Here is a 20,380-nt window from a genome sequence, read left to right as displayed (position 1 = left end):
ACAAAATATAGTTTACATGTTGTCAACAATCCAAGCCAACCCTGTCTGTTTTGTCCAATAGTCCGCCACAGTGGACGGGTCATAATACCCATAAAACCTAGCGGTAAAACATGGAAATGGGTTCATACATTTTTCCCCATCATGAATTTTGCAAACACTTTAAAACGGTGTGTGTGTTTGGTGTACTCGTACCTTGCTGTGACGTTTTGATAACCGTTTAACTCAAGGTGAGTTTTATCAATATATTTGCGTCAATATACTCTCACAATATACTCTCAGCAAGCACAATCAGAGAGACCTGTGCCCAATCCATGATGAATACATGTGCTGTATTTAAATTAATCTAATAAAGTGTTGCACTTCTTCCATCCTCTTTCTCTGTCTTAGTTAGCCACTGACTACACTTTATCTAGCTAGTTAGCAGAGCAGTAGATCAGAACATATCCTTGTATTATTTTACCTAGATAATTATTTGTACAGTATCTCGACTTTGATGTCTATTTCAGAACTTATGGCATTTTTCAAGGATAATCATAGAGCATTAAAAGGGGAGAAAACCACTATAAACCTGGCCATGTGGAGAAGTACAGCCAGCCAGAGTGAGGAACAACTTACCGGTTTGGTCAGGTCCATGAGGGATACAGTTTATCCTGTGTCGGTGAGTTAAGTTTGAGCATCTTAGCAATACAATATGTTTTATACTGCTGTCAACATTCCACACGGAAAGAGCTACTTAATCAATTATATAGTGCATTTGGAAAGTATTCAGACCCCTTGACTTTTTCCACATTTTGTTACATTACAGCCTTATTCTAAAAATGATTAAATTAATGTTTTTCCTCATCAATCAACACACAATACCCCATAATGACAAAGCGAAAACAGGTTTCTAGAAATTTGTGCATTTTTTTTTATCATAAACAGAAATACCTTATTTACATAAGTATTCAGACCCTTTGCTAAGAGACTCAAAATGTATCTCAGGTGCATCCTGTTTCCATTGATCATCCTTGAAATGTTTCTACAAATTGATTGGAGTCCACCTGTGGTAAATTCAATTAATTGGAAAGGTACACACCTGTACCTGCACCTGCACCTGTAAGGTCCCACAGTGCATGTCAGAGCAAAAACCAAGCCATGAGGTTTGTCAGTAGAGCTACAAGACAGGATTGTGTCAAGGCACCGATCTGGAGAGGGGTACCAACAAATTGCTGCAGCATTGAAGGTCCCCGAGAACACAGTGGCCTCCATCATTCGTAAATGGAAGAAGTGTGGAACCACCAAGACTCTTCCTAGAGCTGGCTGCCCAGCCAAACTGAGCAATCGGGAGAGAAGGGCTGACCAAGAACCTGACGGTCACTCTGACAGAGCTCTAGAGTTCCTCTGTGGAGATGGGAGAACCTTTCAGAAGGACAACCATCTCTGCAGCACTCCACCAATCACGCCTTTATAGTAGAGTGGCTAGACTGAAGCCACTCCTCAGTAAAAGGCACATGACAGCTCGCTTGGAGTTTGCCAAAAGGCACCTAAAGACTCTCAGACCATGAGAAACAAGATTCTCTGGTCTGATGAAACCAATATTGAACTCTTTGGCCTAAATGCCAAGTGCATGGTGTTGGCAGCATCATGCTGTGGGGATGTTTTTCAGAGGCAGGGACTGGGAGACTAGTCAGGAACCAGGGAAAGATGAACGGAACAAAATACAGAGAGATCCTTCATGAAAACCTGCTTCAGAGCGCTCAGGACCTCAGACTGGGTCGACGGTTCACCTTCCAACAGGACAACGACCCTAAACACACGGCAGCGCAGGAGTGGCTTTGGGACAAGTCTCAATGTTCTTGAGTGGCCTAGCCAGAGCCCAGACTTGAATCCGATCAAACAGCTCTGGAGAGACCTGAAAATAGCTGTGCAGCGACTCTCACAAGCCAACCTGACAGAGCTTGAGAGGATTTGCAGAGAAGAATGGGAGAAACTCCCCAAATACAGGTGTGCCAAGCTTGTAGTATCAAATCCAAGAAGGCTTGAGACAGTAATCGCTGCCAAAGGTATTTCAACAAAGTACTGAGTAAAGGGTCTGAATACTTATGTAAATGTGATAGAAGTTTTTTTATATATACTTTTGCAGAAATTTCCAAAAACCTGTTTTTGCTTTGTCATTATGGGGTATTGTGTGTAGACTGATGAGAGGAAAAAAAATACTTAATCAATTTTAGAATAAGGCTGTAATGTAACAAAATGTGGAGAGAAAAAATCAAGGGGTCTGAATATTTTCCGAATGCACTGTATAACCATTAATCAGATTGCCCCAGATACCAGATTTAGGTGAGTGATAATTCAGTTCTAGAATGTTGTCATTGATGAGACTGAATCTAAAAATCTATTGACATCCAGAATTGACTTTGTTTAGATGTCCTTGCGTGTGTCATAGTTTCAGAACAAGAGGCACATCTTCAAAGGCACAGTATTTATTCATTGGGAGTGGTACATGCATTCACATGGTCTTGATTCTGTCGACAAAAATGAAACGCTAATTATCTGTTCATGACACTATCATACAGAACCACAATTGTCTGTCTCAAGCTTCACATCTCACCAGGGCCATGATGACCTGGATGTGACTGCAGGATCGAGGCAAAGGTAAGAATCTCTGGATTAACTGTCTAATGTTAACTAAATTTAGTCATTCATAAATTAGCTAAAGTTGTTTAAATTGACAATTCTGTGAATTGTCTTGGGCAAGTTTTTAATTGAAAATGCCTGTTATCTAGCTAGGTAGCTCATGGTTAGTTAGTTAGTTAGTTAGCAACATTAGCCTGGCTAGATGGCTAATAGCAGTCTATTTGCATAGCCATTTAAATGCATGAGAAATTCATAAAAACAATTACTTTCTTTGGCTTTTATAAACCAACAGTCTAGCTTGGTAGCAAACTTGGGGAAGCTATGGCTAGGCGTTCTTGATAATGTTTGTTTGTGTCTGTGGGTGAGGGGTGGGTAGCCTACTTCAAGTACTACTTGATTTGTAGCTACCCTAGCTAGCTGGATTATTTTTGTCTGGATTTTTGAGGTTTCAGAGATGGACTGATTCATCCTCTCGAGTCAAGAGTGTGTTTACTGCGGGAAAACATTGTTTGCTGTATGGGCAAGGTTATGTAATCTTTATTTATGACTGGATGGTGGGAAAACGATTGTAACCATTTCCGTGTTTGACCACTAGGTTTTATGGGTATTATGACTCATACTGTGGTAGACCAATGCATTATGGTGCGTTCAAGACAACTGGGAACTCCGAAAAATACAAGGTGAAATCATGACGTCAGTGATCTTCAGGTCAGAAAGTCGAAGCTCTAGAAAAAGTCCAGAGTTCTCGAGTTGGAATTCCGAGTTGAATGACTGTTCAAAATAATTTTTCCCAGTCATTGCTAGTTTTTTTCCCCGCAAGTTCCCAGTTGTCTTGAACACACTGAAGTTGGAAGTCTGAGATTTCTGAGTGTCCAGTTGTTTTGAACGTGGCATTAGCAGTTGGGTCTGTATATAAACCCTGGCTTGCTGTTGCTATGTATTGGACAATGAGAGAGAGGCTTTGAAAGCACCGGTTAGCCATATTGGCACTCCTCAGAAGAAGCAGTCCTTCATAGGAATTAATTGAATTCTACAGTATTTTAATTAAATAGTTCAAGGACAAAATTACATGTATGTAACTCAGAAAATATAATTTAAAAGTATGCATTAAGTTATCTGTAATAGAATAAACATGGCAAAACAAATGTAGATAATAAATTAATGAATTAATTTCTATAGCTTCCAAAATATGGTGGTGGAGTGACAAGATGGTCTGGTCTGCTCAGCTAGTTAATACAGCATATGAAACAGGGGGAAAAAGGAGTGAGTGAGATGTTTTGCTTGCTCTTCCATCTCTAGTGACGCTACGGGATGTGTTCGAGAGCATCCCGTCTGCGCAGTGCTGCGCAAGAGTTGTCTGACATCATAAACGATCTCTGTTTGCATTGTGCAGTGGTATAAGTTGTAGGTTTAAGGCAGCCCCACATCCCTTTCACTTCTTGTAAGAAAACTGCGTATTGCACTACACTCAGGTGAGTATGTCCGAAACCAAGCCACCACTTTGCATTTAGGAAAGTGACATCTGCTGTGCTTTAGAATGACTTATAGTTCCAGAAGTAAGATTGCAACTTTTAAGGCTTTGGGGCCAATAAGGGGGACTCTGAAATTAAATTGACATGTCAGTGAAGATCTTTGTCTGAATGAAAATTATTCTAACAGAATTTAAAAAATATATATAAATCAGTAAATTAACATCACTTTTTGTATTATAATTATTTTTGTTTGACTTGAAATGTTTTTTCCCAAACTTGAAATGTCTCTCAGAACTTTTACGTTGCTCAGATTGTCTGGGTAAAAAAAAAAACAAGAAGACTAATACTTTTTTCAAAGCTGTAACTCAATGTGACTGATTTTCACATTCTTTGCTTAGCTTGTAAACATTACAACATGAGCAAAGGAGCAAATTCCACTTTTCTGGTGGTGCTGTCGGCTTTGAATGTCCTAAACAATCAATAAATCAAAGTCAAAGAAAAGAGGAACATTGTTACTTTTGTTAGTTATTTTGGTGGTAAATAAACATTCCTCTGTAGCCTATTGTATATCCATATTAATAATTTCATTTGGATATTTGATAGGAGCAAAATGTGATTGGAGATACAGTAACTCCAAAAGGTTTGAGAACCACTGTTATACACAACCATTTCTGTGGACCAAATGTTATTACAATGGATCATCTTTGCACACAAAATGACTTTACAACAGACTCTTTTTGTATAAAAAAATGCATTTTTGCAAGTCTCTAAAATAGTCTTAGTTGATTAGCACATCATAGGTGCCATTTGAGGATGCAAACAGGCTTTTGATGCAACAGGTACAATAGGATGCAAACAGCTGTGGTTCAGAGTAACCTAGCCCTTTTGATCATGACTCTCAGTTCCATAGGTTACACATAAGTCATTGGACGAAGGCGTCTTCTGTGGGTGGGTGGGTGGGCGGGTGTGGATTAAGATCCCAGACGCTCGGTCTGAAACTTTAACATGCATCGTATTCGGTACGGTTTTGGAAGAATAAGGACATTATCTTTCATATCAGAAAAAAAAGAAAGAATTTTCAAAAAACTAAAGGTTAAATTGATACACACCTTGATAGGGTTAGTTTTCCCACATGGCCATATCACAATGTTACAGTGCTTGTTTACGTAAAACAGACTGAAGACAAGGCGACCACCTAATTTATCTATCTAGCATGCGCGGAACACCCAGTAGTGGAAAAAGTACTCAATTATTGTACTTAAAAGTTGAGTAAAAATTACTCAAGAAAAAGTGAAAAATACTACTTGAGTAAAAGTATTTGGTTTTCAAATATACTTAAGTATCAAAAGTATAAATCATTGCATATTCCTTATATTAGGCAAACAGCACAATTTTTATTTTTTATTTACTTGGAGTGTTGGCACACTCCAAAACTCAAATGTTATTTGTCACAAGCGCCGAATACAACAGGTGTAGAACTTAGTGAAATGCTTACTTACAAGCCCTAACCAACAATGCAGTTTAATATATATATTTTATACCTAAAAGAATAAGAAAAAGGTAAATAATTAAAGAGCAGCAGTAAAATACAGGGGGTATCGGTACAGAATCAATGTGCGGTTAGTCGAGGCAATATGTACATGTAGGTAGTTATTAAAGTGACTATGCATAGATAATAACAGAGTGTGGGGGGGGGGGGGGGGGGGGGGCAATGCAAATATTCTGGGTAGCCATTTGATTAGATGTTCAGGAGTCTTATGGCTTGGGGGTAGAAGCTGTTTAGAAGCCTCTTGGACCTAGACTTGGCGCTCCGATAACGCTTGCCATGCGGTAGCAGAGAGAACAGTCTATGACTAGGGTGGCTGGAGTCTTTGACAATTTTTAGGGCCTTCCTCTGACACCGCCTGGTATAGAGGTCCTGGATGGCAGGGAGCTTGGCCCCAGTGATGTACTGGGCCGTATACACTACCCTTTGTAGTGCCTTGCGGTCGGAGACCGAGCAGTTGCCATACCAGGCAGTGATGCAATGAGTCAGGATGCTCTCGATGGTGCAGCTGTAGAACCTTTTGAGGATCTGAGGACCCATGCCAAATCTTTTCAGTCTCCTGAGGGGGAATAGGTTTTGTCGTGCCCTCTTCACGACTGTCTTGGTGTGCTTGGACCATGTTAGTTTGTTGGTGATGTGGACACCAAGGAACTTGAAGCTTTCAACCTGCTCCACTGCAGCCCTGTCGATGAGAATGGGGGCGTGCTCGTTCCTCCTTTTCCTGTAGTCCACAATCATCTCCTTAGTCTTAATCACGTTGAGGGAGAGATGATTGTCCTGGCACCACACTGCCAGGTCTCTGACCTCCTCCCTATAGGCTGTCTCGTTGTTGTTGGTGATCAGGTTGTGTCATCTGCAAACTTAATGATGGCGTTGGCGTCGTGCCTGGCCGTGCAGTCATGAGTGAACAGGAGGGGACTGAGCACACACCCCTGAGGGGCCCCCTTGTTGAGGATCAGTGTGACGGATGTGTTGTTACCTACCCTTACCACATGGGGGGCGGCCCGTCAGGAATTCCACGATCCAGTTGCAGAGGGAGGTGTTTAGTCCCAGGGTCCTTAGCTTAGTGATAAGCTTTGAGGGCACTATGGTGTTGAACGCTGAGCTGTAGTCAATAAATAGCATTCTAACATGGGTGTTCCTTTTGCCCAGGTGGGAAAGGGTAGTGTGGAGTGCAATAGTGATGCAAATTGGAGTGGGTCTGGGATAATGGTGTTTATGTGAGCCATGACCAGTCTCTCAAAGCACTTCATGGCTACAGACGTGAGTGCTATGGGTCGGTAGTCATTTAGGCAGGTTACCTTAGTGTTCTTGGCCACAGGGACTATGGTGGTCTGCTTGAAACATGTTGGTATTTGACTCAGACAGGGAGAGGTCGGAAATGTCAGTGAAGACATTTGCCAGTTGGTCAGCGCATGCTCGGAGTACACAAAGTAATTTAGCTCATCTGGTAGGCTTGTGTCACTGGGCAGCTCTTGGCTGTGCTTCCCTTTGTTGTCTGTAATAGTTTGCAAGCCCTGCCACATCCGACAAGCGCCGGAACCGGTGTAGTACGATTCGATCTTAGTCCTCCTGTATTGATTCTTTGCCTGTTTGATGGTTTGTCGGAGGGCATAGCAGGATTTCTTATAAGCTTCCAGGTTAGAGTTCCGTTCCTTGAAAGCGGCAGCTCTACCCTTTAGCTCAGTGCGGATGTTGCCTGTAAACCATGGCTTCATTTACAGATATAATTTACAAACAAAGCATTTGTGTTTAGTGAGTCTGTCAGATCAGAGACAGTCAGGATGACCAGGGATGTTCTCTTGATAAGTGCGTAAATTGGACCATTTTCCTGTCCTGCTAAGCATTCAAAATGAAAATGTATGGAGTAAAAAGTACATTATTTTCTTTAGGAATGTAGTAAAGTACAAGTTGTCAAAAATATAAATAGTAAAGTACAGAAGAAAACTACTTAAGTAGTACTTTAAAGTATTTTTTACTTAAGTACTTTACACCACTGCGAACGCCTGTGTGTAAGTATAACTTGGAAAGTGTAGTTTTGTTGGATGAAGGCACCCCATAGCTGTATTGATCTATGCAAAACTGCTACAGTAAGTATAATTTTTTTTTAATGATTCTTTCTCGCTGATGAAAGATCAGGGTCATATGTTTCTAAATCCATATCGCAAGCTATGATTATTAACGTTTCTAAACATTAAATCACAGCGTCAGAATTGTAGTTCACGAGGCAGTCATGGGTGACGCTAATGGCTGAGAACTGTGGGGAGAAGGCAGAATGCTGCCTAAAATTTGAGAGCTAAAAGTATCTTAACCTTTAACATACACGTATTAGTCGGAACTTGGAAACTGACATTTCCGACTTGCCAACTGGTTGTATTTATACAGGTCATATTTTTTTGTACAACATTTTACACACATATAAACGACATAAAAGAATAAAACACAGAATATTACATTTACGTTTGTTAAAAAGTACATGTTGTTAAAACCAATAGAAACAACCATGAATCAAATTATTTTTTCTTGTAAAACATCCAATCTTTAAAAGCCATTTAAAATGTGAACAAATGATTTAACAAAAATAAAACATTTAAGACATGAAAACATGTAAAAAAGTAACTTTGTTAAAAAGCTGTCTTCACTCCTTTGTACAGGAACGGGGTGAGTCCTTATCAAGCTCGTCTCCTCCTGCTCTTCCGACTCAATCACCGTCCTGTCCTTCGGGGCCCAGAGGAGACCCCTCCCCCAGGCGCATCGCCCTAGGCGCAGCGCTGTCAGGCCTGGGCCGCCGGGACCTTGGGTGTTTTGGGTGACGCTTCGCCTGGGGTCGAGGCCCCCTTTCTTCTTTACTACCCCAGGGCTTCCGTGGCTACCATGACCACTTCCTGGGGGGTGGTCCCTACTCGTTTCGTTACCAGCAGGTTGCGGGAGGACCACAGTGCATCCTTCAGACACGTGTAGTTATACAGGTGCCGCGTTCAAACGGTTTGCAAGTCGGAAATTTCGGAGTTTCGTAGTTTCCACTAACACTTGAATGCACCATTAGACTTTTCCATGTTCTTATTGCCACTGGTTATCCATTATGCAAATGCTTAACATTTCATATTTTAACATTTGCAGGGCTCTACAGTGCGACCATTTTACTCGCATATTCAACTAAATGTGTGCGAACTGCAAAAGTCAAATATGAGCACATGTACGAGTTGCGGTTTATACCTGCTGTTTGTTTTATATCATGTATGTCCCGCCTACTTCCGGGTTCAATTCCTGTACTGTTTTTGAAATCCTGTACTGCTTTTGAATGGGCTTTCGGCTTTTATAATCAAATTCTTGAAAATGGGGTCAGTTAAGAAATGTTAAATAATATTTGGATTAATTTACCTTTAACCAATGCCTTTTATGAAGGTTTTTGAAGATGAAAAAAAACGCAATCAGGTAGAAGAAAATATAATATAGGAATAATTGTACATATCTTAAAGGACAACGTTTTCATGAATTTGTTAATAAGCAAAGGTTTATTTATTTTTTATAACTAAACCAAGAGACCACAGCCTGTCGTTTCAAATGGGAACAATTGAGCCATTGTGGGCAGAAAAGCTAAGTATTGGCGCCTTCTAGCACATATTTGCATATTCCTTAAGGGAACACCTACTCTGAAGTGCGCGTGTGCACTAACTCAATTCTCCTTTGCACTCCTAAACAACGCACAAAAAAAATGTACTTTGGCAAAGGGTAAAGTCTACAAAACTTAGTCCACTCTGTTTAGTAACTGATTTTAGTTTTGTGAACCGAACTATATTGAGATCAAATGTTTCATCGATGAGAAAGTTTGCATAATTTCGGTAAAAATCCATCTCGTAGTGAGTGGAAACGCAAAGCGGATGCTTCATATTGATACATCCGGTAAGATATCTGTCTCATTGTTCTATCTGTGATTTAAGCTTGAACTCCATTAAAAATCATTACGGGCCTTGAACAAGGAAGTAAGCAGGACTTGCCGTATTCAACGCGCAGCTCAACGAGCCAATCGTAGCCGAGTTCAAGCTTGTTTAGCTGAACGCGCCAATCATAACCTAGTTACAGTCTGGAACCGCGAGCCTTTGAGAAGAGTACCTTGAGTGCGCCCGTTTTGGCTCGCTACTGTAAAGGAGAATGAAGAGCATCCAATTGAATTTTAGGCGACAATGTCAACAGGATCCAGGGGAGGCCGGGTCCGAGTCTGTCAGTGATCTTGTCGGTATTGATTTTGCTGAGCCACCAGCAACACAAGATGAAGTTTCGGCCAGCAGCAGCCTTAACACTGGCGTTGCCCCAGCTTCGCCAACCACCGCCGGTGGGAAACAATACAAATACAACGCACAGTGGGAGAAAGCTTTCCCGTGGTTGCATTTTGAAGGAAATGTTATGTTTTGCCAATATTGTAAGGCCGAACCACAACTTGCAGGCAAGCTTTCTTCGTTTGTGGTGGGGAATCCTCACTTGAAGAAGGACACTGTTAAAAAACACAACGCGTCGAAAAAGCACATTGAGTGCAGAGATATCCACATCATCAAGAGTACCAACGAATACCCGGTGACAGTTCAATCGGCTCTGAGGAGGCAGGTGAGGATTTCGGAAGATAAGAGAAGACAATTAAAAAATAAATATAGCATGCTTGATTAGAAAATGTCGACCAATGATTGCGTTCTGGGACCGGTGTGGTGACATATGCCCAAGACAACTTGGAACTCGAAAAAAAAGAGGTCAACTCATGACATCAGTTATCTTCAGGTTGTAAAATCGGAGCTCTAGAAAGATGTCCGTGTTTCCGAATTGTAATTCGGAGTTGGAATTACAGTTCAAAAGAATTCCCAGTCGGGGCTCGTTTTCCCCCAGTTGTCTTAATCGTGGCAATAGCTAGGTCTTGTTCCCAGACGTTACATGCACCAACCAATGGTTGCGTATGTAAAAGTTTTGCTTCCGTCCCTCTCCTCGCCCATACCTGGGCTCGAACCAGGGACCCTCTGCACACATAGACAATAGCCATCCCCGAAACATCGTTACCCATCGCTCCACAAAAGCCGCGGCCCTTGCAGAGCAAGGGGAACAACTAAATGTACAGCGTCATCGACTGACAAATTGCAATAAGATATGTGGTTCGCTGATACATAAAATACTTATCCAGCCCTTGTAAGATGTGGCATGCGTAAGCAACGCCTGGGCAGAGGGAACGCGCCCATGTAGCTTGTCCTAAAAACCGGAAAGGAGTTTTTTTACGCGTGCAGCGCCAACCACTTAGTCGGACGTTACGAGTTTCCTAGTTCCGACTCTTACACGTGAACGCGGCATTAGGCGAACGAGCCATTACAGAATTAGTGCCTATAAAAACGCTCCGTTACTATTGATTGCAAAGGGTTGTCACTAGTTAACACAGCCACAAAGTCATAAACGCATTTTATTCCTACAATGTATTTTCTTAATCTGATTTTAAACCTAACCTTAACCCAACCCACACTGCTAATCGTATGCCCAACCTCAAATTAATACCAAAAAACTACTTTTAGTTTTTATAGCCAATTTTGACTTTGGCTGTGCGATCAGCTGGGTGGGTGAAAAGTGATTGCATTCGTTTTGGAACAGGGCTGCCTCCCGGGCGTGAGTCAAGTGACCCGCTCTGGTCAACGGCGAGTTCGGCTCAAAATGTACGTGTGGTCATGACAGCTGCCAATTTTCACGCATTTGACCGTGAGCCCACGCATTTGACCCTCTTCTCTCACGGCACACCTCGATGTCACGCATTGAAAAGTACTGCATTAATTTGTCTAATTAGTCCATTGTATAGTCCGCGCGTTAACTGTTCAACTGTGCTCCAAATCGTCTTGAAATCAGAGCATCTGCGCCTGCAATTTAACATCACGAGCGGAACCTCTATCATTGTCTTGTCTTGCCACAGCACTGTGAACCATATCTAGCGGTTCAAATTATGTTAGGGATCAAGGGGATTGGATGCATGTTTTAAAGAAACGCCCCTCGAGATTAGTGGCGATGAATGGAGAGAGAGAGAGAGAGAGAGAACATAGTCTGCTGAGTTTATAAAACTGTAAAAATACCTGCATGTCAGTGCTGTTTTATGTACAATGTTGTCCACAAATTAGTTGCTCCTGTCCCTATTATTGCAGAATGCAGCCTTTTGACAGCATGTACTAAAATCGATTTAATCCACACTGTTTGTAACTATGAAAATGATTTTGTCAAACAGATTGTGAACCAAAAACTGTAAATTTGATTCTACAGGGATGACAATGAATATAACAATAATTTGGTTAGAGTGTCTGGACATTTGATCTTTTTACTTTATTTAGTCTGATCAGTAGAACAATTCTCATTCTTAACAATGGGCTACAATCTAGAGTAATTACTGTGCTTTTCAGAAAGAACACTACTGTTATTCCCCACAGTTATTTTAGCATTCCACTTCCCAGTTTTACCCGTGTAATCACATATTTGAAATAGGATATGTCTACTTGTCTTTGAAAATGAATTATATTAGGCTATACATTATTGCTGCCATTCATGGACAGTTTTGAATAAGTCAAACAAATAAGCATTTGATATTAAATGCTCCAGCAATCAAATGTTATTTGGGATTTTAGTATTGTGCACATGCTAGGCAGAGGTGACAAGGGGACTCACTACTCCTAAGCACATCATATTTTGTATAGTTGGCATAAACCACCTGGATATTGATATTCATTAGATTTTTAGGGGAGATTGGGTGATTTTTGAGAAGTGATTGTTCTAACAAGAACATTTTCAAACAACCAGCACTTGGGAAACATGGATCAGGGGTGGCCAACCCTTCTGGAGAGAAAGCAGGATTTTCTTCCAGCCCTATTATTAAAGAGCGAGTTCACCTTAATTACAAAATACTAAAGCATTCTCAGGACAATGAGACAATCTATGATTTGGTTAACCACTGCCATCAACCATTAATATTACAATTTCCTGTGCAGAGCCTTGGTTCACTGTTTTCTAGCGTTTGCCTGTCTCCCGATCTCATTTAATTACTGTCTGAATAAAGTGTCAAAGCACCCCAAAAATAGGGACACTTTTTTTTATTAGCATTCTTTAAATGTTATCCCCCCAAAATCTCAGTGACAAAATCGTTGCATTTTGAGTTCATTATCATTTATTGTCCAAAGCATCCTGAATACACGTGACCTGTAAGAAAGGAAAAAAAGAAGAAAAAAAACCTGGTCATAGGCCTAAACCATGTCAAAATACGTAGAATTGCAGGAAATTAGATTTAAAACAGTACAATTTTCATGGGGGAAGACCCCCAGTCCCCAATCTAGGGGTTGTGCCAGTGGCAATGAAATTCAAATAGCAAATCTCACTCCAAACTTTCTTCAAAAGTTGGCAGCCCTGTAATGAGTAGGATTCTGTGTTTTCACCTGCAAAAGTGATTGCTTTGATAAAAATGCTTCATCTGCCTTTTATGGAAAAGTGATGTACATTTCTGAACGATAGACCATGCAGCCTTGTTGACAACATGACCGGAGCAGCGCAGATTACAGTTCGATTTGAGAAGAGCACTCCTCCTTCATTACTTTTCCCCGTTCACCTCACAGGCCAAAGACCGGTGCACCTCGGTTCAGCTTAATCCTTAATCGAACACTGCCATTGCAAAGAGTGCAACGCCCCAGTGGGCAGAGCTAGGCATGTTGCTTGTGAACTGGGACACATTTTATTACTGAGATAGGCCTCTCATTTTAATGGTTCTGTGTAGTTCATCTAATATATTTCAGACCATGTGTTTTGCAGTTAATTTTGTCTATGACTTAATAAGTCAAATATCTTTGAGTAGCAAACAGGGAAACAAGTCCCAGACACTTCTCAATAGAAACTGTTCTGCCTAAGGGGGGCGCTGTTTACCTGAATTCTTTGGATTATCTAGTGACCACCATTCCTCCTGAATAAATGTAGCTCGTTCACAAGAGACCTGATATTAAATTCACATTATTGTAATTGACCCTTGTCATAGACACACTTTGTACTTTTCACAACAACAAAAAAGACTGCCATTGTGAATTCATTGTATGTTTTGTACAGTCTGATTTGGACATTTTGTTCTCTGTTGTAGAGCAAGTAAAATAAAGACTTAATTAAACTGGAAGTGTGACTAATAGTTTACTGAAGGTTGAGATCTCTTTATATCAGAGATGTGCCTTGAGGCGTCCACATACCTCCCAGCCGAAACAGTTCGGAAGAGTTTGTGTGTGTTTGTCTACGCCCCTTTATCGGTGATAGGTCAACAATAGGGATTATTCAATGAGTCTTTGTCATTCAACGATAGATGACAAGTTTGGACTTTTTTTGCCTGAATTTATAATCGATTTTCTTGAGTTATTTTACATTAATTCTGAGGAAGGGTATACTGGCTACGGCATCTCAAAATGGACAAACAGTACTATTGCTGTTTTTTTCCCCTTGTTTTTCAAGCGAAGGTCTTTTTAAGGGAGTGTGCAAGCACACTCGTTCGGTTCAGCTAGGAGCCAGCCGAACTGAAGCATGCCGACACCTTTACCCAGTCTGTTGCGGGGGGGGGGGGGGGTTAAGTGAACAACTTACATTAGTGAGTGCATACATTTTCATACGGGTCCCCCGTGAGAATCAGACCCACAACCCTGCCGTTGCAAGTGCCATGCTCTACCAAGTGAGCCACATGGGACTGCACAGATGCTAGACTGTGGAATCACAGTTGACTTGTAGTATCTTTGATACTTTAAGTATTTATTTTATTGACAAGTTATGTTGAACACAGGGCGTACATGTGTCCACTGCCCAAAGTCTCTCACTCACTGCCTCATCAGCTGGGAGCTAATGCATCTTCAACTACCAGCACCTAAGGAATTACAGTCCCCTTGGTTAACCCCAACAAAGGCTAAATACTAGGCCTACATGGTAACAAAAACACTTCCAATTGTTACATGACTGTTCAGAATCTGTAGAATATAAAGATCCACTGGGCTGAATTGTGTCATTCAATTATTGGCCATTTATTAATTATAAACATTGATCCATCCATCACACAAGCGCACAAAGGTTACGATAGGCAAGGTTCAAATGATTCTGCATTGCTTTTCAATGGAATTGACCTCAACCCTAGTAGTAATAATTTATTGATCCAACTAGGATGATTGTGTATTAAGGATAGAGCAGGCCTCCTGGGTGGCGAGGTGGTCTAGTCATCAGAGACTCTGGGTTCGTGCCCAGGCCGCGACCGGGAGGTCCGTGGGGCGACGCACAATTGGCCCGTCGTCCGGGTTAAGGAGGGTTTGGCCGGTAGGGATATCCTTGTCTCATCGCGCACCAGCGACTCCTGTGGCGGGCCGGGCGCAGTGCACGCTAACCAAGGTCGCCAGGTGCACAGTGTTTCCTCCGACACATTGGTGTGGTTGGATGTGCGCTGTGTTAAGAAGCAGCTTGGTTGGGTTGTGTTTCGGAGAACACATGGCTTTCGACCTTCGCCTCTCCCGAGCCCGTACGGGAGTTGTAGCGAGACAAGATAGTAATTACTAACAATTGGATACCATGAAAAAGGGGGTAACATTTATTTTAAAAATAAAAATAAATAAGGATAGAGCAACTGGTCAGTATTAAATCACGGTCATATGTGACCAGCAGGCTCAGACAATATCCATAGCTAGGCTATAGTGGATAGCCAGATTTAAAACACTTCAAGACCCTATGGGTCAGATGGCTTTTCATAAAGATGTCATGGTAAGTAAAGAAATCCATGTTTCTGTGTGTGTGTGGGGGGGGGGGGGAGGGGGGAGACTGAAGCAGTGGATGCAGCAACAGGCAGATAGGGGGGGGCAGGCACGTCCAGGTGTAGGCCAGGGTGCCCTCAGCCGGGAGATGGAGAAATAGAAAAGAGGGGTTAGTGATAGCCTTTTCAACATATTATTAGGTCATAGATAAAATTGACTGCAATGTACTTGACTCAGATATATTAGCATAACTACACAGAACCACCGCATACCCATTGTAAAATGAGATTCTATCTCCGTATGATATCCCCTTACTAAAATGTGTCCAAGTGCACAAATAACATGCCTAGCTCCACCCTCTGGGGTGTGGCTTACAGAGCGTTCTTTGCAATCTGCACTCGTAACTTGTACCAGGGTCTCGAGTTAATTCACCACACAGACTGGGATCAGAAATCGGCTCTGGCATTTAACACACCAGCCCCCATTGAGGCTCCCACAACGGCAAACATTTTTTCCCCCTCTACACCGGCGTTCTTTGTTTGTGGTGAATCTTAACCTGAAGACGGACACTGTTGCAAAGCACATTGAGTGCAGGGATTCATTCATACCAGAACTCAGGATATTTTGTAGGGTACAAATAAACTACAAACTGTTAACTATCATCAGTGGATAGCCGGATTTAAAGCACTGGAACTAACCCCTTTCTCCATTCTTAACAGAACAACTTTCCGGCGTCACATTTTACCTCGCCCCTCAAGATGACGACTCCTCAGTATGACCTGTCAAACACGCTCCCTCCCCACACACTGACCCGGCTGGCACGGGAGTGGCTGGCAGAGGACACACCAAACTTTGACCCTGCAGGGCTGTGTGTGGGATCACATGAGGTCGAGGCCAGGTTGTTGTGCAAAACGCCGTGCAGCGTGCTGGCGGGCAGGCCTTTCTTCACTGCAGTCTTCACTGAGCTCAGCTGCACTGTGGAATGGGCACACAAAGAGGGAGCACAGCTGGGTAAGAGACCAACTATGAGCCTGGTCAAAAAACATGCGGGAGGTTTTCGAGAATACACAGATGCCTCACAAACGTGATGACAATACACCTCAACTCTGATCACACTGCCAAATTCATTTGGAGAAGGTATTGGGGAAACAAGCTTTGAGTTTGGCATTCACAAAATTCCATTGAAATAGATTCCAACTGATTACAATCTAACCATTAAATACAGTTCACTCACATGATGTTTGTAATTTTAGGTAAACTCTACTTTGACCTCACCTCCACCAGGTCCGGATGCAGTGGCCCAGACTGCTGTGGTCAGAGGCCCAGCAAGGTGTATCCTCCTCGGGGAGAGACCGGCCCTCAACTGCCTGGCCCGGGCCTCAGGGATAGCCACCCGCTGCTCCCAGCTACAGAGCATCGCCAGGGAGGCAGGCTGGCATGGCCATGTGGCTGGCACGCGTAAAACCACCCCTGGGTTCCGGCTGGTGGAGAAGTATGCCATGCTGGTGGGCGGCGTGTCCATGCACAGACAGGACCTGAGTGGGATGGTGATGCTGAAAGACAATCATATATGGGCATCAGGGAGCATCACACAGGTAGGCAGGGGTGGATGTCTCAAACTGTACATTTGACATCAACCTATACTAGGATGTGGTTGTCGATTCCTCTGTAATCCTTTTACAAATGCATGAAAATCAGAGTGCAAGAATACATGTAAGTCTTTCATATTCCAAGATGTACCATTTAGATCTGGCATTTTTCTAATATGAGAGCTGAATTTTTCCCCTCTGTGCATTTTGAATAGAGATTCATTTTGCCATTCTGATAGAGAACTGATTTGATGTAATACCTACCTGTGGGTCTTCCAGGCGGTGAAGGACGCCCGCTCGGTGTGTGGCTTCAGCAGTAAGATCGAGGTGGAGTGCGGCAGCCGGGAAGAGGGCAGTGAGGCGGCCACGGCAGGAGCCGACATCGTCATGCTGGACAACTTTAAGCCACAGGTGAGACTGATGAAGGACGTCCCAAAGACATCGGGGAAGTAAATGTAGAAGAGGTAGAGACGTACTGGAGGGCTTGCGATAAAGCAGAAGACATATTTCCGTTGGACATTCATGTACTATCAATTAAGTAATATTCTTCTTCCTCCTGTATGTCAGTGCTGTGCATTTCATTCAATCTCTTCTTTCCTACACGGTCTCTTCCCGCACTCGTCCCTCCCGGCCTCTATTTCTCTTCTGTCCTTTCCTCTCTCAGGAACTCCATGCGGCAGCCCAGCTTCTGAAGGAGGAGTTCCCGTCTGTGCTAATCGAGGCCAGTGGAGGGGTGACCCCAGACTCCCTGCCCCAGTATCTCTCCCCCCATGTGGACATCATCTCTCTGGGCTGCATAACCCAGGGCTGCCCCGTGGTAGACTTCTCCCTCAAGGTTCAAAAGCCTGTTGCCTTTCCAATAATTTTCCAATCACAGTAACTGTGGCAATTCAGGATTTTTGTTAATAAAGTGAAAATAAAAAGCAATGGTCAATTTCCTCACTTTTGATCCTGGAGATGATCAAGAGAAGAAAAAAAATCTAGGAATGTTACATGAGATTTAAAACTGACATTCAGAGATGGTGACTGTATAATTTCTATGATGCGTACAACTAATTTAGAAATCATTATTAAAACTGTGAAGTAAGACTGTTCCCTCAGTTTCTTTTGTCCCAAAGTGATCATTATCTATTATATGGAATATACTTTAGAATCCCAAATCTTTATGATCCCTATATTAAGTCCCTATACTATTAAACCTTCATATGGATTAAAACACACTGCACTTCTTCCACTAAAAGTGCCATCACCTGTTAAATGAATAAACCAGTTATCAGTATTCAAAACACTTAAGTTAAACATGCATAAAATGGCCATCTTTGAATTTACATTATATAGGCCTAATAATGCCATGCCCAAACCGCGTCTGCATGCTCCATCGTGAGCAAAATTATTTTGTCCCCCCACACCAAACGTGATCACGACAAGCAGGTTGAAATATCAAAACAAACACAGAAGCAATTATATTAATTTGGGGACAGGTCGAAAAGCATTCAACATTGGTGGCAATTTAGGTAGCTAGCTAATGTGTCCCATTTAGCTAGCTAGCTTGCTGTTGCTAATTAATATGTCTTGGGTTGTTATTTTACCTGAAATGCACAAGGTCCTCTACTCTGACAATTAATCCACAACGGTCAGCCGAATCGTTTCTAGTCATTTCTCCTTTCAGGCTTCTTTTTCTGCTTTGCACTTTATATGGCAATTGACATTAACTTTCATAATAAGGTGTATTACCAACTGACCTCAGTTCATCTTTCAGTTAAATGCTTTTATACACCAATGAGGAGATGGGAGAGGTAGGACTTGCATCGCGTTCAGCGTCACAAATAAAAATGGACTGACTAGCGGAGCATTGAAAATTAAATGTAGAAATCTAAATTATTCAATTATTGCACCCACACTGCTTGCGCACGCCAACGAGCATCTGCGTTGCCACGGGCTAACGCTTCGAACACACCGACTGTCATTGCATCACTGCTGCATAAAATTTTGCGCAGCTAGGCAACGATACTGATGCAGGTATCTTTTGCAGATGGTCGCATGCGGTTGGACACATGGAGTAGAGAATAATTTTCGCAGTATCCTCAAAACCGTGTCTTTTTGACACAACTGCTGACAGCTACAGGGACATAAACACAAAAAATACTGCTTGGAGACAAGAGTCCACGATAGTAGGATTGTCAGTTTAGTAGTGAGCTTGTGCTAGATGTGGCTAGTTAACATTAGCTAGCTTGCTAACCTAGCCAATGAGGTGTGTGTGTGTGAAAGAAATAGTCATGTAAATTATGCTAGTTTACTACCCCTGATAACTTTACCAAATAATCATGTTTGAAGGAGTGTGAGTGTGTATGTCAGATATATAGTAATATAAATGGTAGATACTACTGTACCTCTGATAATTTGGTCAGATAACCGTGTGTGTGTGTGAGACCTTCTTTACCATGAGCCTGGTGCCAACACTGAAGAGGCTGCCTCAGCAAAGAAAAGCAGAAGTCAAGGTTAAAATGTATCATGTATTGCTTTTCTAAGCCAAGTTCAATGGTACATTTTTATTTATTTTTTACATCACAGGTAGTGTCATAAGTGTTGCGACTGAAGTAAAGTAGGTCATTTTTACAGTTTTTCTGGTATTTCAGATCAAAGTATTAATATGAGTAGTATAGCTGTTGTTTCTGGGTTAGAAAATATCCTAAAACAGTTTGCCGTCTAAAATATTTGCCTGTCATATTCATCTTTTGATCTGAAATACAAATTCCATGAGTAAACAGCAAGTATTACCAACTTTACCACACTGTTCCTATATTTATGCCACTAACGACACTATACAAGCAGTATTTAGTTAACATAAATCTCACCTTTTATGGTGTCATATTATGTTAAGCTTGTATGTGTTGTTTTTCTCTTCCCTTCCAGAGATGGAGTCAATTTAACAGACAAGCTCACAGGAAGGACAGGAAGAAGAGATGAGTTGTCTGGTTGTTGTTTTGACCTCCCTCAGTGTACCTTTCTTTTCACACACGTCAGTTCCGTTTAAATTCAGTCAATTCATAAAGTCATTTGTTTCTAAAGTCTTAGGATAACATTCATTATTAGTGTTACATAGATTTCTGAATTGACAGAATTGAAACTCATATACCGGAGAATTGACAGATGCTCTTGTTGGTCTCTTACGAGACTAAAGGTGAATATATTTATTTCATTTAAAACCACTTCAAACCAGGGTGTTGAAACTGTTTGTGAAGTTATGTTCCATCAACTGGTCCGTGACGTCCAGGGGCCAATTGTTTGTTTAGCTGTGTTATGGCTACATATTTTCTTTTTTTCCAGAAACAGACACACACACACACACACCTCTCCTCCACTCCTCTCCGAAACCTCAGATCTCCAGGGCCCTGTCCTCTC

At 41.9% G+C, this 20,380-nt stretch overlaps 1 protein-coding gene across 6 annotated transcripts; it reads left to right on the top strand.

Annotated features, from left to right (window-relative positions):
• The first annotated feature begins 90 nt into the window (after positions 1–90).
• On the top strand, positions 91–18,067 carry LOC110485926 (nicotinate-nucleotide pyrophosphorylase [carboxylating]). 6 transcript variants are annotated; one of them, XM_021557163.2, is made up of 7 exons: positions 91–227; positions 507–658; positions 2,597–2,637; positions 16,109–16,400; positions 16,674–16,984; positions 17,258–17,389; positions 17,643–18,067. In XM_021557163.2, the coding sequence occupies exons 4-7, from the start codon at positions 16,148–16,150 to the stop codon at positions 17,856–17,858; spliced, it is 912 nt and encodes a 303-aa protein (XP_021412838.1). In that variant the 5' UTR covers positions 91–227; positions 507–658; positions 2,597–2,637; positions 16,109–16,147; the 3' UTR covers positions 17,859–18,067. The 6 variants fall into 6 exon arrangements, with proteins under 6 accessions (XP_021412838.1, XP_021412836.1, XP_021412837.1 ...); XM_021557161.2 differs by having other exon boundaries at positions 2,559–2,637; XM_021557162.2 differs by having other exon boundaries at positions 106–227; positions 527–658; positions 2,559–2,637.
• The last annotated feature ends 2,313 nt before the right edge of the window (positions 18,068–20,380 follow it).

Source organism: Oncorhynchus mykiss, chromosome 13, assembly GCF_013265735.2.
Source record: "Oncorhynchus mykiss isolate Arlee chromosome 13, USDA_OmykA_1.1, whole genome shotgun sequence".
In the NCBI taxonomy this organism is placed as follows: Eukaryota; Metazoa; Chordata; class Actinopteri; order Salmoniformes; family Salmonidae; genus Oncorhynchus; species Oncorhynchus mykiss.
Note: the sequence above shows the minus strand (reverse complement) of the source record. Positions and strands in the feature narration are given on the sequence as shown.

Excerpts from the sequence above, each read along its gene's own strand:
- LOC110485926 (XM_021557159.2), top strand. The coding sequence starts at position 9,790 with ATGAAGAGCATCCAATTGAATTTTAGGCGACAATGTCAACAGGATCCA. Across the intron at positions 16,401-16,673 it reads CAAAGAGGGAGCACAGCTGG|GTCCGGATGCAGTGGCCCAG; the intron begins GTAAGAGACCAA and ends CACCTCCACCAG. Across the intron at positions 16,985-17,257 it reads CATCAGGGAGCATCACACAG|GCGGTGAAGGACGCCCGCTC; the intron begins GTAGGCAGGGGT and ends TGGGTCTTCCAG.